This window comes from Mirounga leonina, unplaced genomic scaffold (genome assembly GCF_011800145.1).
Source record: "Mirounga leonina isolate KUSES-001 unplaced genomic scaffold, KU_Mleo_1.0 Mir_173, whole genome shotgun sequence".
NCBI lineage: Eukaryota > Metazoa > Chordata > Mammalia > Carnivora > Phocidae > Mirounga > Mirounga leonina.
In genome coordinates, this window is record NW_023270447.1 from 78,548,119 (window position 1) to 78,572,978 (window position 24,860).

General features: G+C 55.9%; 1 protein-coding gene across 3 annotated transcripts in view; it reads right to left on the minus strand.

The window, feature by feature from the left end:
• Positions 1-5,694: 5,694 nt before the first annotated feature.
• ALPL (alkaline phosphatase, biomineralization associated) overlaps positions 5,695-24,860 on the minus strand; it is a 53,749-nt gene continuing 34,583 nt past the window's right edge. For 2 of the 3 annotated variants that reach the window (XM_035019571.1, XM_035019570.1), the window contains exons 2-12: positions 23,555-23,721; positions 20,085-20,204; positions 19,629-19,744; positions 18,337-18,511; positions 17,383-17,558; positions 14,097-14,240; positions 12,161-12,230; positions 9,973-10,107; positions 7,904-8,095; positions 7,277-7,396; positions 5,695-6,602 (exon numbers count right to left, since the gene is read on the minus strand). In XM_035019571.1, the coding sequence (XP_034875462.1) occupies positions 6,337-6,602; positions 7,277-7,396; positions 7,904-8,095; positions 9,973-10,107; positions 12,161-12,230; positions 14,097-14,240; positions 17,383-17,558; positions 18,337-18,511; positions 19,629-19,744; positions 20,085-20,204; positions 23,555-23,615 (1,575 nt within the window). In that variant the 5' untranslated portion in view covers positions 23,616-23,721 and the 3' untranslated portion in view covers positions 5,695-6,336. Of the gene's footprint in view, positions 6,603-7,276; positions 7,397-7,903; positions 8,096-9,972; positions 10,108-12,160; positions 12,231-14,096; positions 14,241-17,382; positions 17,559-18,336; positions 18,512-19,628; positions 19,745-20,084; positions 20,205-23,554; positions 23,722-24,860 lie in introns of those variants that run through there. The other variant, XM_035019572.1, reaches the window with a different exon arrangement.

Sequence of the window (24,860 nt, forward strand, 5' to 3'; positions counted from 1 at the left end):
CCTCCTCTGCCCAGCAGCCGGAGCAATCTTTCCAAAGCATGAGCCCGACCACATCTCCTTCTGTGTCTAACCCATTTTACTGTGTGACTTCACCTTGGCGTCTCACCCTCTCTGGGCTGCCTTCCTCCCTGGCCTCCAGCCCTGAGCTTTGTCTGGGGGACAGTGGCAAGAGGCCTGTGCCCCAGGAGATCCCTCAGGCGTGGAGGGCAAAGGGCCCATAAAGCGCCAAAACTGGCCATGAGAGTGGATGTCAAGACAGTAACGTGCTCATGCCCGGGAAGTAGGCAGCAGCTGCTCAGGCCTGGCCCAGGGCTCTGGGAGGCAAAGGGGTGAATGGTCACATCTCACGCTCCTCCAGATCCTGCCTCCCGACCCTCCTCCACCCTGCCCCGGCCAACCATCCTCAGGACACAGCCTCTCTGCTGCCATTGTTTCCCAACCAGGTGACCTGAGTGGGCAGGAGGCCAATTCCAGGGCCCTCGGCCAGAGTGTGCAAGCCCGGGCTGACCCCGGAGCCCCTGGAGCCAGCCACCGTGGCCTGGGCAGGTGGAGGCAAGGGAGCTGCGGGAAGCCTCCGAGCACTCCCAACCAGGACAAGGACACAGGCCCCACAGGACAGGATCCCCGACAGTGAGGTCCCACCCCTGCCACCTTTTCAGTTACATTCCTGACCCCTTCTTGCCGCTCTTTACCCTGCCAAAAGGAGCTATCGGGATGATTAAACTCCCCACTCGGGAGCCGCAGTGCTTGGCCTCACGCCCTCCTTCATCCCCTGTTAGTGGTGTGGCTTTGCATAAGTCACCAATTTCTCTCTGCTTCTGTTTCTTCATCTGGAAACTGGGGACAGACACAGTCCCGCCCTTCGGGAATGGGGGGGAGGATAAGTGGGCTCAGCGCACCGTGAGGCACTAGGAACAATGCCTGGCACTCTGGGGACACCGTAGAAATGTTGGCCAGTGTGCCCGCAGCTCCGCTTCTAATGACCCTCGGCCTCTGTTCCAACGGGAAGGAGGGACAGGTGGCCCCGGTCGATGGCAGACCCCACCCCGGCCTGCCCTGTCCTTGGCTGGTGGGGCCCGTGTCCAGCCCATCCTGAGGCCGGCGCAGATGGCCGAGGAGCCAGAAGAGGGCCTGGAGCCACACTCGGGGCAGCAGCAAAAAGAGGTCCCAGGAAGCCACCCAGAAGCTCCAGAAACTCGGGAGCACAAATCCCCTTCTGAGAACTTAATCCCCCCAGCTCCCCCCACCCCCACCCCCAGATCGGCTGGTGCTAGATCTTGCTGGGAGGTCTTGGGTTAGCCACCAGGGCTAATTATAAACTCCGTTGGCTTGGGGCTCTTACTACCCCATTGAAGGGTTTCTGCGGCTGATGGGGCCTGGGTTGTTTTCCTTGGAGAGATTAGCACCCAGAGGCCAGGGAGGGGACACGGGTTGGGAGTGAGGCGGACCTAGGTGCAACTTGCAGCTGTCCCTTTCAAGCCATGGGCCCTGAGCAAGTCACTGTGCTCTGCCAAGCCTCTCCTTTCTCATCTGCAAAATGGGGATGATATTGCCTACCTCACAGGATGGTTGGGGGACTATATGTGACAAATGTACCCTCAAGGTGGCAACTTCACTGCCATGTCTTGGGTGCTTAGATGGGGGTGTGGTACGTAGTAGGTATGATGCTCCCTCCTTCCCATCTCAGAGCAGACAATTTGCTGATGACCTATTCATTCGTGTGCTGGTCCAACCTCCTTGACAAACAGGAGTGGGACTCTTAGGCCCATATTGGGGGGTTGTTACCCCTCTCCCCATCTCCAGGGCCCCTATTTCTTCTGCCTGGTCTACTCTACCAGTTTCCTTGGGCAGCCAAGATGATCTTTCAAAAATGATGCTCACTCCCCAGCTCCCCAAGTGCTCACGGTCCACCTGCAGCTTCTAGGAATGGCATTGAGAGCTTCCTGCCCATCTGTCCCCACGATGTCCTCCGAAGTGCCCTCTGTACCCCCATGTCCTGCCTCAGTGCTCCTTGGCCTGTCAGGCCCCAGCTCACTTGTTGCCTTCTCTGTCTCCGTGCCTGCCCTGCCATGCCCCGCACCGGTTAAGCGCCCCCTCCCTGCCCCCACAGCTTCTAGCTTCCCCGCTGCAGTGGGATGGCTTCTGGCAATCTGTCTCGTGAGACAGGAGCTTTCTGAGGACAGAGCCTCACCTGTTCCCAGAGTGAAGCAGGGGCCATGAGCTCGGGCTCCACCGGGACCAGAGGGGTAGCATCTGTCCTAAGGGGTTTAGTGTAAGAGTACCGAGCGCTGGGGACTGTGGCAAATGGGAGAGCCGTACCCTGGATGGGCAGCCATCTCTTGTCTCTGATCAGCCATTATCTTGCAGATATGTGGGGCAATACCAGCCATATCTTCCCATTTTTTCAAAAAAGCCAGAGAGACTTCATTTCCTAGCCTCTTGTGCATCTAGGTGGGGTCATGTGACTAGTTTTCACCAATGGACCATGAATGGAAGTGATGTGTGTCACTTCCAGGAAGAAGTGGTTAAAAGGGTCTCTACCCCTCAAGCCCCCCATTGATGTGCTGCTCACAGGATTTCAGTAGTTCTGGTGAGACAGAGTTTCCAGGATTTGGAGGAGGGCAGAGCCACAAGGTGGAAAGAGCCTGGGTCCCTGTCACCTGACCAGGGGCACCACCAGATGTTTGAGATAGAAATAAACTCATTGTGTTACATTCTGGATTTATCTTAAACAGAAGACAGGGTTATGTGGATGAACAGAGGTGGACTTGTCAGCCCCTCTTTGTTCTTCCTCCCTGAGAAAGCATCTGAGGGCGCTGGAAACCGGTGCTGGAGGCAGACGGTCACCCTTAGCTTCTAATGGGTGCTGGTGGGTGGGGCTGGGACCTCTGCCTTGCCCCCTGGCATGGATTAGTTACAATAAAGGTGACAAGTGACCTGAGAGTGCGGGGGCCCAGCTTGGGTGAGGGGAGCCTGGGGTGCCCAAGCACCATGGATTCATCTTGAAGCCCACGGCACAGATTCTGGGTGGGAAGAACTCCCTACTCCTCGTGGGAGCTAATGCTCATTATGTGCTCAACACTGCACTGGACACCCTCCATTCAGGTGTAGGAAAGTTAAAGAACTGTCCCTAGTTCATAGAGACGTGCTCCCCCATCTCTCAGACTCCCGGTCCCTGCTTTCCAACCCCCTCAGTGTATCCCAAAGTTTAACAGATGCTGTTGCTGCCCTCTTCATATCCTCTGAGCATTTAATGTTCTAGCACATGTCTGGGGGGAGGGGGGTTCTCTCTCTCAGCCCTTCAAGGGCAGGTTGGGAAATGCCAGGGTGTTCTCTTTCCAGGAAGCAGCCCTTAGCCAGTGGAGGAGGAGTTGGGAAATAAATGCCCCAGCTTCATCGCCCGGCGGTGGGCGGATTGAGGTGCATCCTCTACGGGGTCTCCCGGTGGCCCCGGGTGGGCTTGAGCCCTAGTTGCCCCTGATGGCAATCTGCTTCGTAACTTAAACCTTTTTTTTTTTTTAAGATTTTATTTATTTATTTGACAGAGAGACACAGCGAGAAAGGGAACACAAGCAGGGGGAGTGGGAGAGAGAGAAGCAGGCTCTCTGCTGAGCAGGGAGCCCGATGTGGGGCTCGATCCCAGGACCCTGGGATCCTGACCTGAGCCGAAGGCAGACACTTAACCAACTGAGCCACCCAGGCGTCCCTCATAACTTACCTTTTATCAGCTTCCTTCCTTTCCCTGTCCCACTTCCCCACTCCCTGCCTGGGGCCTTCTGAGCTCCTTTTACACTTGCACGTACATCTCAGGGTCTGCCCTTGGAAAACCCAACCTAAGACACAAAGGACAGTTTGCACCCTGAGACATGTAAGTTGATTTCAGGTGCGGTGCTGGTGAACTTTCAAACCGTGACCGCTCACCTGTGCGTTTAAACAAGTGTTTAGGAAATAGTAGTAGAGAGAGGACAAAAATCGGGAAGGTGGTATGAGGGGTCTCTTTGCCCTGGTAAGAACGTGAGCATGTAGTTTAAATTTTCTAATCCGGCGTCGGCGTGGCTGCGCCTCCCTTCTTGTCAGCACTGCCGGGAAGTTCAGAGAGAAACCTGATCGATTGCATTTTCTCCCTGAAGGAGGGCCCCCTTCAGACACGGTCTCTCGGCATTGAGTTCACACTTGACCCGTGTGTTGAGTCCCTCGTACTGGCTGCGTCAGAACGTGTTGGCAGGAGGTTGGAAATGTATTATAAACAAATGAAGGATGTCATTAAGTATAGGAGCTTTGGAATAGAATGTACCTGGGCTCAAATCCCAGCCCCACAACTTGGGGGACCTTGAGCAATCACACCACCTGGTGGACCCTCGGTCTCCTCATCTACAAATGCGGACGACAGGGGCCCACTTCCTAGTGAGGGTCAAATGAACTGAATCCATATAAAGCATCAAGCACAGAGCTTGGCAGATGGTTAAGTGATCAATGTGAATGGTTATGACGATTACCATTATAAGGACCGTCATTGCAATAAGGCAAGGGGCAAATCCGGGGACCCGGTATATCCCAATGCCAGGTGCAATCCTGAGTCTAGTACCCAGGCCTGATAATCAGGAATGGAAAAGAGATCACAATAGCCAAGCCAGGCTGAAGCTCTGTGAAGGCAAGGGGTAGGTCTGTGTGGTTCTCCACAATATTCGTAAGACCTGCTACAGTGCCTAGCCCCTGCTCAATGCAGTCGACCCTTGAACACGAGGGTAAAGGGCGCCAACTCCCCCCAAATTGAACTACAAACAGCCTCCTATGGACTGGAAGCCTTACTGATAATATAAGCAATTAACACATATTTTGTATATTATATGTAATATAGATTGTATTCTTACAATAAAGTCAGCTAGAGGAATGAAAATGTTATTAGAAATCATAAGGAAGGGCTGCCTGGGTGGCTCAGTCGGTTAAGCGTCTGCCTTCGGCTCGGATCATGATCCCAGGGTCCTGGGATCGAGCCCCGCATTGGGCTCCGTGCTCAGCAGGGAGCCTGCTTCTCCTTCTCCCTCTGCCTGCCTGTCTGCCTACTTGTGATCTCTCTCTGTCAAATAAATAAAAAAAAATCTTTTTAAAAAATTATATTAAAAAAAGAAATCATAAGGAAAATACAGTTACAGAACTGTATTTATCCAAAAAAATCTGTAAGTAAGCGGACCCATGCAATTCAAACCTGGTTGTTCAAGGGTCAAATCGATTTGTTGAATGAATGAATGAGTTCCACTGGGCCAGGGCATGTGGCTCTGTCTGTGTGGCAAGGGTGTCGTGGGGCCCTTGGAGGCCTTCTTGCTGTGGGTTTCAGGGCCCAGAGGCTTCTTGGATTCTCACAGCAACCCAGGACTGGGCTGTGTCCCGTTTTATCGTTAAGAAAATGGAGACACAGAGATACAAAGCAATTTGTCCAAAGTCACACAGGTACTGAGTGGTGAAGCCCCCAGGTCAGCAGGCAGCCCCTTCCTCCTGGCCCTTCACCACCCGCATTCCTGGGCCCAGAGTCCAGTTCTCTCCCAGAGAAACCAAGCTTATTTCTTTCTCTTCCTCACTGACCACAAAGACTCAGTTCTGTCCTCAGAAATATTTGGAAAGTTTTATTTAAATGTTTTGTGTTCCCTTTTAACCAACACCAAAAAGAGAAAAAAAAATTTTTTTTTTGCCGTTCCAAACAGGAGTGTTCCTTCAGAGAGGAGTGGGCATGTGTGTTAAGAGCTGAGAAAGGTCTGCCTGTCCAGGCTCCTCTTCCGAGCCCAGGAAGCCCTGGGGTCAGATGGCCAGTCCCAGTTCACTTCCTGGGAGCCCCCAGCGGCTCTGGAATGAGTGAGCAAACCCCCCTCCTGCGGAGAAGAACCGGGTCTCCCGGCAGGTGTACGGACATGAGCACGATGGGGCCTGGTGGTTCTAAAAGGGGAGGGGGAGTGGGAAGATCAGATCCGGAATGTTCCATGGAAGCTCCAGGGCCTCCAGGTCTGGAGAAATGTGTTTGCTAGAAAAATAAGATCCTTTGAGAATTTCTGCAGTCTGCATCCTCTGCCTGCCCAGAGAAACCTACTCTGTTGGCCAAAGGGGCAGCAGGAAGGAGCAGAGGCCAGAGGCCAGGAACTGGTCTGGCCCCAGTGGAGGATTCCAGAGAGGAGCGAGGTGGGCAGCAGACTTTGGTTTCCTGGGTCCTCTTTCTGGCAGCTGTAGAGGCTGTGAAGGTCCCTGCCTACCTGGCCCTTGAGGTGTGGGCTCCCAGGCAGTGGGCCACGCTGAGAGAGGGAGGCTGGCCATCCGTCATAGGCTGGTGGGTGCCTGGGCCCTGGGCCCTCAGAACAGGATGCCCAAGGGGAACAGGGCCAGCAGGAGGAGCAGGGGGCCTGGAGAAGGGCCGCCTGCCGAGCTGGCCGAGGCACAGTGGTCCTGGTTGGCCCCGATGCAGGCTGCGTAAGCCATCACGTGGGGAATGTAGTTCTGCTCGTGGACACCGTGCAGCAGGTGTGCCATGGGCCCCTTGGCAAAGACCGCTACGTCCTCCCCACCGTGGGTCTCATGGCGCAGGGGCACGGCGGACTGCGCCTGGTAGTTGTTGTGAGCTGCGGGCCAGAAGAAACACTTGCTGAGAGCCTGCCAGGGGGCTGGGCTCTGCAGCGGCTTCTCCCTGCCCTTCCAGGCTGGCTCGAAGGCTCTCCTCTTATTGAGGACACAGAGGCTCAGTGCAGGGCTGTCACTTCATACAAGGGCCACAGGATTTGGGGCTGGGTCTGTTCTGACACAGAAGACTGCCCTCTCGACCCCCAGAAGAGAAAAATCCCTGAAGAGTCAACCCAGGAGAGCCTCTCACCATTGGCGGCATAGCTAGACCCCCAAGGACTACTGGGGCCATTGTGAGCCAATGAACAGTCAACAATATGGAACTGGATGAGCACACCGAGAAGGCTCGGCTTTGGGGAATTACGTAGCCAGTAAAAATGACAGTCTAACAGCAACAGGTGCGGAGCACGTTACGTTCTCCAGACCCACTTAGTCCTTCAGACAACCTTGGGAGGTAGAACTCTTTTACGGAAGAAAGGGAAGCTGAGAAAGGCAAAACTGCATGCCCAAGGTCACAGAGCTGCTCAGTGGCAGAAGGGGATTTGACTTGAGATGTTCTGACTCCAGTCCTGGCTATCTGGAGCCCCCTGACCTTGGCCACGAGCCTACAATGTTCCCAGGCCCATCCCCATGGGGCACCCTGCACCCTCCCTGCCCCGGGTTTGGGCAATCTCACCATAGTCCACCATGGAGACGTTCTCTCGCTCACCGCCTACCACCTTGTAGCCAGGCCCGTTGCCGTACAGGATGGCAGTGAAGGGCTTCTTGTCCGTGTCACTCACCATGGGGGCCAGACCTGCGCAGGAAGGCATCGACCCAGGAGTCACGTTGGAGAGCCAAGACTACAGTCCCCAGGCCCTAGCTTGGCAATCCCTAGATCCCCTGCGAAGAACCTTGAACCACTCCATGAGGCTACCTTCCAAACCTGACTCATTTCCCACCAACTACCCCTCCGTTTTCACTGTGCCCACATCCCTCCCACCTGTTGGTCTACCTGTCCGTCGGTCCATCCACCCATCCATCTTCTCCCTAGGCTATGCATCCATCCTCTCTCATTCTTCTATCCACCCAGCATCCAGGTAGCCACGCATCCACCCACCCGAGCACTCACTTCACTCTGTCCCCTCATCCTGTAACCGTGCCCCCCACCCCCCACAACAGTATCTTCTCTTTCTTACCCGATTCTCACACAATCCCACACATGCCAGGCCCGGAGCTTGCTGGCTCTCCCAACCCTACTCCTGCCCCCCGATGGGCAGGCGGTGGGAGTGCCTGGTGCCCACCCCAACCAAGGCCCACCTACCAAAGATAGAGTTGCCACGGGGGGTGTACCCGCCAAAGGTGAAGACGTGGGAGTGGTCCGCAGTGACGACAGTCAGCGTGTCTTCCAAGGAGGTCATGGTGCCTGCCTTCCCAATTGCCCGGTCCATCTCCACCACCTCGTGCAGCGCCTGCTTGGCCTTGCCCTCGTGATGCCCGTGGTCAATCCTTCCTCCTTGAGACACCAAGGCAAAGGCCTTGGGTTAGGGGGAGGGGAAGATCTGCGCCCCCCAGGTCCTGCCACACTACTGCTGGAGGAACCATTCTTTGGTGGGGAACAGCCACGTGCCAAGTACCACGCCAGGCACATCATGCCGCCATTCGACCTTTACGGCAGCTCAGCGAGGACAGGCTGTGGACCAAGGGCCCAAGCACGGAAAGAGCGAAGCCAGATCCACCAGACTAAAAAGCTGGTGCTCTGTCCGCCACCGCGCATGGCTCTCAGAGCAGCTTCCTCAGCTCCTCGAAGGAGTCTGAGACCTCCAACGGGTGGACACAGAGCCAGCGTGCCTAAGTGCCTACTGGGCGCCAGGCCTAACAAGCTGGTGTCTCATTTCCCCTTCACAACAATCCTGGGCAGAGATGGGCACAATCAGCCCCATTTACAGATGGAGCAACTGAGGCCTCGGGTGCACAAGTGATGTACCCAAGGTGGGACAGCTGGGATTTGAACTTGGGCGTAACTCTCATTCTCCATGCCTGGGCAGTGCCCATGGCAGGCCTCCATAAAGGCCTCGAAGCCTGAGGCGCCACTCTCCTAGGTGGGTGCAGGAGGCCTGGCTTTGCACCTGGCTTCAAGGTCATGGCTAAGGGCTGCATGACCTGAGGTGACCCCTCTTTGTCTCTAACAGGAGGATGCTGCCCAAGTGAAGACTCCCAATTCGGAGGGTCGTGGGCCTGGGCGTCCTCCCTTCCCACTGGCCTGAGCCTCACCACGCTGGCCTGGCAGGCTGGCAGGGTGGGTCCTCCCTTTGTTGTGGTTCTGGGAGCAGTCACAAAGAGGACTGCTCCCGGGGGAGCCCGTGCTCACCACCACTGGCTCCTGGCTGGGTCCTTGGCGTCAGAGGCCTGTTCGGGCCAGGCTGAGACCGCCATGCTTGAGTGGGAACCCCGGGGTTTGGCAAGAAAGCTGCCAAGCTGGGCGGGCGGCTGCTGGCCTCTGGAAGGCAGAGGGGCCTGAGTGTGTATGTGTGTGGTGAGAGTGTATGTGCAAATGTGTGTGTGTGTGTGTGTGTGTGTACAGGGAGAGTTCAGTGAGGCAACATCTGGAACCATGGGAGACAATGGCTGTTAGAACTCTGGAAGATTCTGGAAATTTTATCACTTCCTCACACTTCCTACTGTTATTGACTTAGCTATTGTGTAATCATAATAATGGTAATAATAGAAACACGGAAAATTTATTTTCTGCTGGGCCCTGTTCCAAGTACTTTATGTCTCTGAACATAATGGATGTTAATAACCCTTCAAAGACCATTTTTGGCCTCACTTTATAGAAATGTACAGACAGAGGTCGGACAGCACCAGCAAAGAACCCAGGCCTGACTCCAGGGCCTCCCAACAGCGCTAGGAACCCCCATGAACGCTGGCATACAGCACTGCCAGCTCCTGAAGGGACTGGCTCTCCCCGTCTGGGGGACCCAGGATATCTCAGGGTCATGAATCTGACTTTGGCCCCACAAGGGCCTGGTAACAGCAGATGCCCACCAACCAGCTGAGGGCTCCTCAGATTGATAGGCATCTGCCGAGGATGAGCCTGGACCTGTCTTTTGGGAGGAGTGAAGCTGAGGGGCCTTAGGGAGGGACCCCCAGAAGGAAGGCTCCCACCTCCTCTTCTGGGAAGCCCTCCTGGACTAGTTGGTCTGACAGGTTATCCTCATGCCCAAAGGAAAACAGCTTGTTGGGCTGAGAGCTTCAACTCCATGCATAACCCGTCTTCCCCAATAGTGGATGGTTGTCTTTGAGAGCTGGAGCACCCCATCCCTGGATCCCAGGGCTATATACCCAGAGGCTCCCAGGGAAGTGGCCCTGCAGCCAGGCCTGGGGCCCTACCTTCCACCAGCAAGAAGAAGCCTTTGGGGTTCTTGCTCAGAATCTTGATGGCTACCTCCACCATCTCGGAGAGTGATGGGTCAGTCACGTTGTTCCTGTTCAGCTCGTACTGCATGTCCCCCGGCTCAAAGAGACCTGAGGAGGACGCGGACAGTGAGTTTTCCTGTGACCCTGCCAGGGGACCCCCCCTCCCCAAGGAGCCTGGGCTGTCTCAGGGAACAGGTTCCCCACACACAACTTGGGGTTAGAGCCAGCAGGGAGGAAGCTGCCCACGGGTGGGTCCAAACTGTGCCCAGCGCCTTGCGAGCACTGCCTCATTCCCCCTTCACAGCCGCACTATGGCGAGGGGATCACCACGTCCATTTTACAGAGGAGGCTGAGGCATGGGTGGTCAGTAGCTTGGTGTCTTCAGCTGCTAAGTGGGCGATCCGGGATTTAAATCCATCAGTGCGGTCCCAAGTCTGAAGGGCTCCGGACACAGCACTGCAACCCCCAGGCAGAGGACCATGGACGCAGTGGAGCAGCTTGGGTGTATACTTACCTGCCATGTACAGGTCAGGCTTGAAAGGCATAGTGCCCTGTGCAGGGAAGTATTAGAAGGTTTGGCTCACTGTCCCTTCTGTTCCCTGAGCTTGGTTTTCTCACTTACGAAATACGATCGATCCATTCCTTGCCCAAGTCACAAGATTCCACATGTACCAGGTTGGTGCTTCCTGCCCTAGATGTTCTGGATCCAGAACACCTTGCCCCTTCCGGGAGTATGTGCACAGCCAGACAAGAGCTCCAACGGACAGAATGCCGTGTGCCACATGCCCTTCTAGGGGCTTTGGAAGCACCCAGGCACCAGCCTCCAAGATGGCGCCCTATAATCCCTGCCTTCTGGAATTTATACCCTTGTGTGTCCCCTCCTACGCTAAGATGATCCTGAGTGTCCAATAGAATACTGCAGAAATGATGCTATATGACTTCCAGACCAGGGCATAAGATATTATGGCTTTAGCCTTGAAGTCAGCTGCCATGTTGTAAGGACACCCCACCAACTCTACGGAGAGCTCCATGTGGCAGGGACCAAGCCTTCAGATGACTGCAACCTCATGGGAGACCCAGCCAAGCTGCTCGATATTCCTGGCCCCAAGAAACTGTGTGAAGTAATAAATGTTTACTCATTTTATTTTCACTTTTTATTTATTTTTGGTTTACTCTTCTTTTAAACTGTTAAATTTGGAGGTAATTTGGAGATAACAACTCATACAATGCATTGGCTCATGTGTACCCATGATGGCCCTGATGTCATTAGCCCCATCTTACAGAACAGTCATCACTCCTCCTTTATAGGAGAGAAAACTGAGGCACAGAGAGGAGAAATCACTTGCCCGAGGTCGGACAGCTTACAGGTGGTAGAGTGGGATCTGAACCCAGCACTCTGGCTCTAAGATCCACGAGCGGGCCAGATGTGCCACATGGGGACTTGCACGGCTCTCCACAGCCTGTTGGTGGCACAGGGTGTTTGCTGTGTGACCCAGGCAAGCAGTGCGTGTGTGTGTGCACGCGTGCATGTGTGCACGTGTGTCTGGGGAGGATCCTCCAAGGTGCCCAGCTTTGAGCCCATAACCTCCGATGACACACCCAGGACCTAGGGGCTGTGCCCCTTGGGAAAGGTTTACAGATTTTGCCACCACTCACTGGGCACAACGCCAGGTGGGACAGGGGACCCAGGTGTTGGCATGGTGGGGCTCAGGGCCTCATTCCACCAAGTCAGGGCCCCTCCCCTGCTCCCCACTCCCTGGGGGACAACCCCTAGTCAAGACCAGCAGAGATAGCCTGGCGGGCTTCTGCCTGGGCCACACAGCAGGGCTGGCTCCAGGTCTCCCGCCCCAGCCAGGGGTCAGATTTACCTGGGCCAGGATGCTAATGGGCCAAGTGGCACACCGCAGTCTCTTCCCCAACCTGAGCTTCTGTTCCCCTTTGTGCTCAATGGAACCATTCGCTCTCCACAGCAGCAGATTTCAGGCCCAATTCTATGAACCCAAACCCCTTCCTCGCCTCTCCCAGGCCCTAGAGCCTCAGAGCAAGGTCCCTAAGTAGGGGGAAGGTCAGGGCCTTGGTCCCCTAGGTGCTGGACTCACAGTCCCAGCCCCAGGGCACCCAGCTGGGTGTCCTCCACTCCACCCCCCACACCCCCACTTACCCAAGAGGTAGTCCACAGTGTAGGGGTCGAGGGTCAGGAGTTCGGTACGGTTCCAGACATAGTGAGAGTGCTAGGAGGAAGGGCCTGTGTTAGTCACGTGGGGGCTGGGGGTTGGGAGGACTGACCCAAGCTGCTCTCAGGGTCTAGGGAATATATTTGTTTCCTTCAGCCATTTACTAATCCCTCCCTGAGGATCTACCATCTGCCTTTAAGAAATGATGAACAGGCAATTCTACACTTCTAATGCAGGAGAATGAGAATGGAGGGCTGGGGGGCGCTGTGAGCCCAGAGGCAGCATCGGGGAGGGCCTCCTAGTGGAGGTGATGTCCTCATGGGGCCCTGGAGGACAAGAAGCCAGTGATCAGCCTGGGGTCAGGAAGGAGAGTTTCAAACAGCAGGGAGGGATCATGGAGCCAAGAAGAGGAAGCTATGGGTCCCCAGCTATGGAGTGCCCATCAAGAGGCACGGGCTGGGGGTGTTATGGAAGCTGTGGAGAGCCAAGGAGGAAGTAAAGCCCTACTCTGCCCCAGTGACCCCACTGGAGAGGGTGATAAAGGAAGTGTGGCTTCCCCAGGACAGAGGCCACAGGAAGAAGCTGGCCGACTTATCTGGAGATGGCACCATTCAGCGCTGGGCTGGGGGTCATGGCATGGCCAAGAATCAGCTGTGCATCCTCAGGGCAACGAGGATGAGGAAAATTGCCCTTCTCTGGGCAATGACATCGGGATCTGTGGTTCTGGAGTCTCGGGGGCTGTTATGGAAAGGAGGGCGAGAAGGCTGAGGAAGTGGGGCTCCCCTGTCCTGCTTCGCTGAGCTGGTTCTCCTGTGTTACCTCATTCGGTTCTCACATCAGCCCTACGAGGGAAGTACTGTTATGCCCATTTTGCAGACAAGGATACTGAGACACAGATGACAGAGCCACTCAGCAGTGAAGGGGAGTGTGACTCTAGAAGGGTCCAATCTCTCCCTCTTGGAGTCTACACTGAGCTCCAGGGTTAAGCACCTACCCAGGCTAGAAGGGTTAAACCCTGGCCCCATGTTCCGCGTAGAGAAACTGAGGCTGGGAGGAGCAATGTCTCTCTGGCTTGGGCCAGGATGGGGCTCTGGCCTGGCCGGGGCTGACTCAGACGAATGGAAAGGGTTCAAAGCAGCACAGTCCCACCCTCATCCACCCTGTGGGGGCCATCCTCAGGCCCCTGCCCCCACCTTGCTTTTGGCCCAGCCCCATCCCACAAGGCTCCCCCCGGGGGCCAGTCCTGGAACCCTCAGAAACCCAACCCCAGAGTGACATCAAAGCGGCTCCCAGGCTGTTCCCCACTGTCTTCAGTCCTGACCACAGTCATTTCCAGACCCCATCTGCCCCAGGCTCAGCAGCTGCCAGAGCCAATACTCAGGCCCGTCCAGCGCTCCAGGCTTCCTTCCCCTGCACGTGCCCTCGCGGGGGCCAAACCAAGTCACCACGGAGGGCTCGCACACTCCCCTCCCTGCCACCTCCACCCCTCCTCCTCCTCAGGGCTTGTCAGCCCCCCCTTGCGGTCTGTCCCCTCCGGGTTCCCGTAGCTCCTGGGCTTCTCGCCATCCAAGCACAGAGTGATCCACAATCCCTTGACCATCTGATTCATCCTTTGGAATTCATGCCCAGTGAGGGGCCCTGCACACAGTAGGGGCTCAAGTGGCCTGAATGTCCATGCAGGTGATTCTGTGGCCCACCCTCCTCACTGCCTAGCTCCCCTGGGTGCCCGCCCCTGAAGGGAAGAACTGACTGATCACCTACTATGTGCCATTCATGTATCTGTTAGACCATTTGGTTCCATCGAGGTAAGAATTACGACCCCCTCCCCACAAAGGAGGAAATAAACTGAGATTCAGAGAGGGGTCGCCCAGCCCCTCCCACCACAAGCCAGCCCTGTAGCCTCCTGGCCCCTGAATGGGTTACCTTGTGTCTCGGTTTGAAGCTCTTCCAGATGTCGATGAGGTTCAGGCTGTCCAGCCTCGTGCCCCTGGACTTCTCGTCCATCTCATACTCCACGTCGGTGCTATTCTTGGGGAACATGTACTTCCGGCCTCCCCCCATGATCACCTACAGGGGACAGAAGCCATCAGTACCCCAGAGTTCCAAGCCTCAAGAGCTGGGCTCCCGGAGGCGCTGGGCATAAGCGTCCCCAAGTGTGGACGCTTCTCCAGCTCGGAGAGTCTTGGTTTCGGTCCACACCGCCCACCCCAAGCCTCTGCTTTTCCACTTGGGGAGATGAAATCATGAATATATTAGGACCGTGGTTTGGGGCTTCTGGGTGAAATACTGGTAACTTCTCCTACCTGGCTTTCCAGAAGCCTGACTCTGTTCCCACTCGTGTAAGAATAACACCATCTACAGAGCGCTCACAGCGTGTCAGTCACTAAACACTTCAGATACATCATCTTAATCAACTTCAGTACCAAGGCTGCCAGGGAACCTGTGTCCCCATTTTCCAACTAAAGAAATGGGAGCAGACATGTGATTTCTTTTCCCCCTAAGGCCACACGGCCTTAGCCAGGATTCGAACCCGGGGCTTCCCTGACCCCAGCACGGGGGCCCTGGTCCATCTGCAGAGCCTCCTGTCCCCAGTGGGAAGCAGCATGCCGCAGGCCAGAGCCTCTGCCAGGGAGGTCTCGGGACAGCCCGGCCGGGAGCCGGGGCAAACAGTGGCCGGCGTTCACATCTGTGTAGTCCCCGCCAGGCTAATTTTACTCACCACGGCTGGCGTGCGTGGGCGGACGGACGCGGGACTGTTTGTTTTCCTTGGGAGTCCATGTTTGAAGTCCTGACTATTTTTAAAATGGGGCCAAGAGCATCACAGCCACCACCTGCGGTGACCGCCACACCGGTGTCCTCCTGTCACCGCGGGTGCCAGGCCAGGCCGCCGCCCCTGGACACCTTGGGAGAGCAGAGCCCAGCTATGGCTGGCCTCAGATCCACCGCCCCAGGCCTGACATTTCCTATGTTCCCTGCTCTGCCTTCCGCTTCCCTCCCTCCTGAGAACCCCGGAGTCCAGGCGGATGGGGGGGTGCGGAAGGCGCCCGGGGCCAGCCTGGGTCATGGGGAACTGGAAAGGGCACGGGCTTGGAAGTCAGACTTGGGGTTTTTGACTCCGACTCTGTCACTTACAGGCCGAGGGCCTGTCACTTCACCTCTCTGAGCCTCCGTTTCCTTATCTGTCAAATGGTCAGGATGGCCGCAGAAGGAAATGCAGTAATGCAGTATTCCAACGCGGTCCGGACACCCGCAGGCGGCCCCGGCCGAAGCCGTTCTCACTGGCCGAAGTAGCGGACATCAGAGTACTTCCAAAGAGGCGAGTTCCTCCCCGCTGGCCCCAGCCAGGAGCTCTGGGGGTGGGGCAGGCTGTGAGACGAAGGAGAGGGGACCCCGGGTCACCGGCCCACGGCTCGCCACCCCCGTTCCCACAGAACCTGACCCCTTGGCATTTTCAGATGGAAAATGAAGCCCCCAATCTTCTTGCCTAGAGCCTCATCATTTCCAGCCCCAGCAGGGACTTCACACGCTCATTAAACTCCCAAATAACAGACTTGCTGTCTGGCTTTGGGGTTTGGGTTTGTGTCTTTCTTTCTTTCTTTCCTTTTTCTTTTTTTTTTTCTTTTTTTTTTTTTTTAGCAAAAGATATTTATTTTCAGGGCGGACACTAGGATTTGTGTTTCATGTGCAGCCTGGGGGCTGGGGGGCTTTGGGGTGGTGGAGATGCAGGAGCGGATGAAAGGGCAAAGCGGGAGAGGAGAGGGGAAGGGGGGCAGTGTTCACCCCGGTCCACCCCCTCACTCATGCCCCAGCTCAACCCCCAGTGACCCGAGCACCCCAGTCCACCCTCGCCCCACGGAGAAGTCTTCCCTAAGCTCCTGTCCCCCTCTCAGGCTGTTCCTGGCACATCTCCCCGAGAAGCGGCCCCATAATTACACCCTGCACTTGTACAACAAATGTTCTCACATCCATGACCTCATCTCGGCCTCCAGCGGCCCTGGGAGGGGGCAGGTGGGGCTCTCTATTCTTGTTGCACAGGTGGGGAAACTGAGGCTCAGGAAGAGGAAGCAACTTGCCCCAGGATGTTCATCAGGTGGAGGCAAAGTCAGGACAGAGGCCTGGCCTCAGATACATGCTCACTAGGAGGGGCTGCCGGGACTGTTTGTCCTGAAAGGGGGTGCTCAGTCCACTGCTTAGAAAAGGGAAGTCATGGGTGGGGAGAGGGGCCTTGGGAATTGGGGTGGTACATGGGGGACAGAGGGTCCGGGAGCCAGTCCATTTGTCTGGTGGTGGTAGGAACAGGTGAGGGGTAGGTGGGACCTGGGGCTTTCTCTGAGCCTCACTGAACCCCCATTTTAGTTTCAGGGAGCTAAAATCCCCTTGCCCCCTCGCCAGACCCCAGAAGTGGGCAACAAGAGCCTAAAAAAGGAGCAAGCTGGAGGGCCTCAGTTAAGAACAGAGTAGGGAAGGGAACAGTATCTGGGCTGTGTGTTCGCGCCTGCGCACACGAGACGGCCTGGGTGCCGAAGCTGGGATTCGGGGCCGGCCTGTGTGGCTTGCGCCGAACGCCACCGCCTTCTGCGAACCCACTGGGCGCCAGGCCTTACTAAACTCCAAGGGCTTATTTTATTTGGATCTTGCAGTGGGCTGACGAGGGAGGCACATGTCACAAACGGGCTGTCAAAGGGAAGCTACAGAGGTTAACCGACCCAAGGTCACACAGCTAGCAAGCGGCAGGGCAAGGACCGGAAGCCCGGAGGTTCCAACATGGGCACTCGTGCTAACCACTGCCCACGCCACCGCCTCTCCGGGCTTCCTGGTCGGGCGCATGGGACACGGGCCTGTCTGTGCCTGTGGGCAGGTGCAGGGCAGGTGCTCCCCTCAGATGGCCACAGGGTCACCCCTACCTCCCCGTGCTGGCGGGCAGGGCTAATGGTGCAGCGCCAGATCCCAACTTACAGAATAATCCCTGGGCGCCTGATTCTTGGGGTGTGGTGGCAGCCACATCAGGGCTTATCCCTCAGCCCCACCGCGGAGAAAGCCTCCAGTGCTCCCTGCCCCAACCGCAAATCCCCTAATGGGCTGGGAGCCTCCCAGGTGTGTGGGGAGCCAGGCCGGCCGCTTCTCCTGAGCCAGCAGAGGCCTGAGGCCCACCAGAAGCCCCGCCTCACAAGCCCGCCCGTCCCTGAGCAGCCTGCACCCCCACACTCGCCTCGATGTCCCTGACGTTGTGCATGAGCTGGTAGGCAATGTCCTTGCAGCCCTGGCTCACGGCCTCCGGGGGCATCTCGTTGTCTGAGTACCAATCCCGGTCAGCAGAGTGGGCGTAGGCAGCGCTGGGGGTGGCGTGGTTCACTCTCGTGGTGGTCACAATGCCCACAGACTTCCCTGGCATGTGGGAGAGGACGATTGGGGATGGGGCTGTCCAAGCTGTCTTCTCCTTCCCTCTCCTGACTAAAGGCTGGCCTCCCATCCATTCCACTGACTGCCTCGGCCTCAGTCTCCCCACCAGTCCTGCAGGGGTTGGTGGGGGGGACGGTGGCTTCTGAAGATCACGGCAGCACAGCTCCCTTTACCTCTGTGGCCCTCCCCTCCTTGATGGCCCTTGAGCTGTGAGCACCTGGGCTGGGGTCCTCCCCTCCATCACGTACCCTGCAGAACCCCCCCAACAGGAAGCCCCCCAGGTGCCCTACAAGAACACAGGGGCCCTCCTAAGGGCTCTCAGGTGGTGTGGCTCTGTCACCTTGTCAGTCGACCTCATACCCTGACCCCAAGTTCCCAGGACACCAGCCAGGGCCCCCACTTCCAGGGAGGAAGGGAGAAGCAGACACTGATCTCCCACGGGGCCAGCACCAGGCTACGTTCTTTACCTTCCTCACACCATACGGATAAGGGGGCCATGTTTTCATGGCCATTTTATTGTCAACTAAAGAGACTCAGGGAAATGAGCCAGGACTGGAACCCACATCTGAGTAACCCCCTAAGCCACTAGCCTTCCCGGGCATGGAAGGGATTCCACGAACATCCCCCAGGCTCCCAGCCACCAGAGCTGGAAAAGCCCTGGAGAGCATCTTTCTCTGCCTCTCCCCATTATCCAGTGCAGGCAGACTGAGGCCCAGACAGGACACAGAGCCGGGCCCCACTCCCTGCCACTACCCCCACTCACCAGCGTCCTTGGCCCAGCGCAGGATGGAGGTGACCTCGTTTCCCTGAGTCGTGTTGCACTGGGTGCGCTGGGTGGCTGCGCTCACCCCCACGGTGCCCTCGTTGGCCTTCACCCCACACAAGTAGGCTGTCGCAGTACCCGCGCTGTCAGGGACCTGAGCGTTGGTGTTGTACGTCTGCGGGTGGGGAAGGGGCGTCAGGCATCGGCCAGGCCTTGCTGGTGGCCTCCACCTCACCCCCACTCACACCCTGAGGACGGGCATGACGGAGACAGAGAGGCCTCCTGTGGCCTTGGCGAAGCCCCGCTACCTCCTGAGGGCCCCCCAGAGCCACAGGATCACCTAGCCACTGTGTCCTGCCCCCACTCCCTGTGCCCTGGTGGCCAGGGCAGCGGGAAGGGGCGAGGGCAGCCCTCCAACATGCAGGGGGGTGGGGGCCGGGTCACTCAGGCCTCTCTCTGGGTCTGGGGCTGTGGGAGCCAGCAAGGGGGTGGGGGAGGCAGGTGAGTCCTAGAGAAGGGGGGGTCCTTGAAAAAGTGACGGGGGGGGAGGCTGGGAAAAAGGGAGGAAAAGTGAGGGGGCAGCAGGATCTAGAATGCGGAAAAAGGCCCCCCTCCCTCCGCCATTCAGACCTCTGGTTGACCTAAAACTATTTGCCTGTCTTCCTTCCCCACCAGCCTGTGAGCCACAGAAAAAAATCCCGGCCACTGCCGTTCTCCCAGAAGTGAGCCCTGGGCCCAACCCAGGGTGTCCAGAGGATGTTCAGTACATAACGGCCCCAGCAGGGACCCCAGCACAAGAGCTGCCCCCACTAATCTACCACCCGGCGGCGCCTGGGGAGGGAATGAATGCAGCAGGGCCAGCGCAGAAGTACACATGCTGCGGGGTTCCGCGGACAGCAAGGACAAAAGCAGAACAGCTCCTCGGTGGTGTTGGAAGCCGGCGGGGGGCGGGGGGACAAGGGGCTGGGGGAGAGCTGGGGGCCTGCCGGCTGCCGTCACTTAGCCTGGACGCCGGCTACGCAGACAGGTGCAGTCTGTGAAAACTCAAGCCGCCCGCTGGGGCACGTGCGCTTTCCTCTGTGCCGGTTATACGTCAATCGATTTTTAAATCGACAACTAAGACCCCCAAGATCAAGTCTTGGTGAGCAGCTGTTGCTATCCTCCTTTCACGGTGGGGCCGCGGAGACCCCAGGAGGGCTGACCGCCTCACCCGCAGGCCCGACTCCCCTGCCCTTCCTCGGTGTGGCCAAGCTGAGAGGTGGGAGGCTTAGTCCCGGGGTGGCCGAACTCACCTTGGAGAGGGCCACGTAAGGGAACTTGTCCATCTCCAGCCTGGTCTCCTCCCCGGGGTTGTGGTGGAGCTGACCCTTGAGGATGCGGGCAGCCGTCACGGTGGAGACACCCATCCCTGCAGCAGGGGAAGGGGGAGCCTCAGTCTCTCGGGCTCCCCGCCTCTTCATCTTGGGCACCTACACTTCTCTAGTTTGGGGCCAAGGCTGGGTGGGGCGTGGGCACCAGAGCACGGTTCTGTGGCCCCTTTTTCCCTCCCCTCCCCAGACCCTCAGGGACTGCCTGGCAGAGCACACAGACCTGTTGGGTCCACAGCCTGGCCCCCCAACCCCTTAAACATGCTCCCCCCGCCGGGCCCCAGCCTCTTCAACACAGCCCTCTCCACCACAGCCTGGCTCCCTGAGCCCCTACCTAGGTGCCCCCACCCAGCCATGTTCTCGGGGACCCCCAGGCCTCACCATCTCCCAGGAACATGATGACATTCTTAGCCACATTGGTGTTGAGCTTCTGAAGCCTGAGGGCATATTTCAGGGTCTGCTGAGCTTGGTCTCTCCAGTACTTGGGGTCTTTCTCTTTCTCTGTAGAGACAGAGAGGCAGAGTTTTCTGGCAGGGGTGGGGGGCAGCTTCCCCTCCCCAGACATTACGGATACCCCAACTTCTTGTGCCTGAGGGCAGGGCTGCCTGGACTTGGGGGAGGGAGCCGGGCTGTCTATGTCCGCCAGCCATTGTGTGGTCTGTAGACCTGGGCCAGTCCACGGCTCAGAGACACCAACCAATGTGTCCAGGGCCACACAGCTCTGGCTCCACTCCCCGGAGCCCACGCTGTTTCTTTCCACCCCGTATAGAGACATTCTGCTAAGGCAGCAAATGAATTGTGCAAGCACAATTACGAGGGTAATGTTTAATCTGCTCAAGAGAACAAACTACTTTCACCTGCAGGAGTCCCCAGAGGTATCCAGCCATCAATTATAAACTCTGCTTGGCTTATTCATTAAAGTCAGCAGAAACCTCAGTTAGCAACAGCACGGACAGCAGTACTGGAAAGCAAGACTGCCTTTTGTTTAACAAATCCGATTTCAAGCAGCCACGCACAATCTCACCCCTGTTAGGAGAAATTAGCCAAGAGGAGGATGTCCCTGTCCTTAGTCTTGAGAAAAACTGGGAACCAGGAATGCTCTTCTTCCCCACCCCCACCGCACCCTCCACCCTGCCCCCGTGTGTCCAGCAGTCAATCCTCCAATGGAAAGAACACAGTTGCAGTGCCTGACAGACCTCAGTGACAACCAGAGCTGTGCCAAGGACCCCCGTGGGGGCAGGTCACACCTCTCTGAAACTCCATTTCCTTCCCTGCCAAATGCGGTTGTTTGTAGATTCCTCTCAGGGTCACTGTGCGGGGAGGGGGGCGGCCGGGTTCAATAAATGACATACTTGACCCCCAGGAGATCACCATCACGCACCCCCAGGAATAATTCCATGCCAGACCTGGAATCCCTTGTTCCTACAAGCAGAGGCCCCGCAGACTAGTCCGCGCCGCCTCCCCCTGGCAGCCTCTGGGGCCACCGCCCTAATGAAGGGCTCTGCCGACTTCACGCATTTCAGGCCTCACAGGCAGAGCCCCACGCTGCAGGCTGGGGAGCCTTGGCCCTCCCAACCAGCTGTGCACCTCGAGGCAGATTCCCACCATCTGAGTTTCTGCCCCCAGGAAAACGGGAGTCCATAGCTTCCTAGAGGCAGTTTTAGGATTGAGATTGAGTCTCAACAAATTCCAGAGCCGGTGGTGGTTTGATCAGGGCTGGTTCCCATCTCCTGCCTTCCTCCACACCTACTACAGTGGCAAGGCGTAGGTCAAGGAGCTTCTCTGGCCATTTGGGTGCAATCTGGGTGGTGATGCACTACTTCCCGTCTTGACTTACCGACAACCAGTCCTTTCCTTCCCTCCCCTTCCCGAACATCATCCGGGCAGACTCCCCCCTTCCTCCAGGGGCTGGGCTGACGTCAGCCTGCCCTGCATCCATTCCTTCTTCTTGCTTCCAGCTGTGATCCCACTCTGCCAGACTCCCTGCTCGGGATGCTCCTCGTGAGACCGGAAAAGACTGGCGAGAGCCCTTGTCTATTGGACCAGCGCCACCCCCCAGGGCCTGACCCTGAGAAGGGGTTAGTGGATGTGAAACTGACTTCATTGTCAGAGGACTGGCTTAAGCAATCATGGCCTTGGACAACTGAGTATCAGGAGGCCATTGTTTTTGGAGAACATTACATGACATGCACAAATGCTCAGAACATAATGCTAGGGGAAGAGTACTTGCCAGTACATACCATATAATTCCATGTACATGAGTTCCAAACAGGCTCAATTCATGTGTGGTGGCAGGAGTAAGCCTAGGGCACTTCCTTCGGCTTGGGGGCGGGCTTGGTTGGGGAGTGCATACGAAAGCCCTTAGTGTCCCATGACTACAAATGTTCTCTCTTAATCTGGATGGTGGTTGCATGGGCATAAAATATGTAAGAATTCACAAGGCTATACATTTTTGATTGGTGCACTTTACTATAAGTTATACCTAATTTAAAAAAAAGAGGAGACGGGGCGCCTGGGTGGCTCAGTTGGTTGGGCGACTGCCTTCGGCTCAGGTCATGATCTTGGAGTCCCGGGATCGAGTCCCACATCGGGCTCCCTGCTCAGCGGGGAGTCTGCTTCTCCCTCTGACCCTCCTCCCTCTCATGCTCTCTGTCTCTCATTCTCTCTCTCACAAATAAATAAAATCTTAAAAAAAAAAGGGGGGGAGACAATGTAACACCACTACACACACATCAGAATGGCTAAAAAGGAACAAATACAAAAGACTGAATTGCTGAATATCTGAAGATTTTTCACGTTGTTGCTTGTCTCACCTTTTCACTTTTCATCCATCTGTTTAGCTTTCACTCAGGTGGGCTGTGAGTGTTGAGAAAGCAGGGACGTGGTCCCACAGAGTGACTGCAGATCCCCAAGGATCCACACTGAAAGGCATCATGGGATCGAGAGCGGGGCATGGCCTGAGACCCCGGCAGTTTGGGTTTCATCCCCAACCCTGACTTGCTGTGTCACCGGGGGAGGGCCAGTCCCTTCCCTGCACCCCAATTTCCTCATCTGTTGAAAATATTCTTCCTAAGAGCACCCACTCCCTGCCTAACACTGACTATACTGTGGGATTCCCACAACAGCCCTAAAGAGGAGGCATTTACTCTCTCCACCAGACAGGTAGAGAACTTCCACGTGATGGACTGAGCCAAGGCAGGCTCCCCTCTCCCGCTGGGGCTGAGGCTGGGCGGCCCTCAGGGTGTCCCAACAGATACAGATCTAGGTTGATAATGTGCATGTGTTACTATAGAAGGGATGGGGAAAGAAAGCCAGTCTTGAGAAATGTGAGCGCAACTCCAAATCTAAGCCCAGTCTCCGCGGAGGTCTGAATTTACAGCATAAGAACCCCTAACTGAAGAATTAACATAAAAACTTGTCTAGAATTAGTTGAAGAATCAAACACAACAACACTGCACCATGGAAACACTTCCATGTGAGTCTCCAATAAGAAACAAAAAAACAAAAAACAAAACTCCTGTTGAATTCACCAGCAAAAATTATAAGCTACAAGGAAATGTTATCACCACGGGGGAGCATTAAGTAGACAAAACCAACAGGAGGCTTAGCATCCCAAGACTTGGCATAGTTTATACCCCAATTAAGGAATAGGATCATATAAAGAGAAAAAGAGTGGCCCGTCCAACACTAGCACATGCAAGAGCAGAGCTGGGACCTCCTGCTCTGGGAACATGTGTTTCCAGCTGTTAGATCATTTGGATAGTTCTATGACCCTGAACAGAGATATTGCCCTCCTCCTACCCCACCGGCACCAAGTTTCCCCGCTCTTCTGCCTGGGTCCTCCAGCCTACCTGGCACAAAGGAGTTGGTAAGGCAGGTGCCAATGGCCAGCACTAAGAAGGGAGAAATCATGGTGCCCTCTCCAAGACCTGCTTTCTCTCTCCGGCCCAGAGGTATGATCAACGTGGGTGGGAGGGGATGGGCTGGCAGTGGTCAGATGTTAATTGATGTTCCAATCCTAGAAATTAAAGGGAAACAAAAGACATGTGGGCCATAGCTCCAGAATTCATTCATCCATCCACTTATACATTCACTAATTCATTCATTATTTGTTGAGCATTGATCACCGGCCCGGCATGGGGCTGGGCACTGGGATGCAAACCCAGGCAGTCCCTCCCTCAGGAAGCTCAATCACAAAAACGGTCATGTAAGTATAATGAGCTTCATGCTGCAAAGTGGTTCCTTCCCCATTTCCTAGGTGAACTCCCACTTCCGGTCCATCTGGAGCCTGAACCCCATCAGAGTTCGGTCTTCCTGTGTAATCCTTCCCAAACTGCAGCATGCACCAGAATCTCTTAGAAGGAAATAGGCCCAGGATCCACCTGCCTTCACCCAGACTCCTGAGTGCATTTCTAACAAGATCCCAGGAGAGGCTACTCCTGCTCCTGACTAGTCTGCAGCCTTTTAATGACCCGTGTTCCAAGCACAACTGAGACAAAACAGAGTCCACCCTTTCTTACAGGGACAACCACATTTGCCACATTCTCTTCTAGAACTTGGCATTTACTGTGAGATATAAAAGCTATAGGAGTGACCCAAAGAAGACTGGCTGCTAAGGGTGCCCATTTCTGGGTGGTGACATTTCGGAGGACTTGATTGCCTTTTCACTCTTTTCTGCATTCCCCAAATTTTCTCCTGTGTTGAGATGTTACCTTTATAATTTAAAAAAGAACTGTTCACACACACACTGGAAGGAAATACACCAAAACATTAGCTGTGGTTTTCTCTGGGCAGTAAGACTATGAATGATGATTTCCTCTTCTTTTTATTATTATTATTTAATTTTCCAAATTGCCTAAAATGAGCATGTACTCGATGGCATAAGAAAGTTTTTAAATTGTGGTCATCCTGTCAGGATCACAAGGGGCAACCCCAATTGCAGCTGAGAATGTACTAACCCCATTGTGCATAAATGTTGCTGGAAGAGGAGAGATTTCAAAAGGCCAAGAGTTTCAAAGGAAAATATATTACCACCAAAACCGAAATAAAAACGATTACTCTCCATTTGTTGCAGGAAACAGCAGTGATGCACAACATTCTACCATTGGGTGTCGTGTCAGATAAGAAACCACTCTGCTGGGCGCCTGGGTGGCTCAG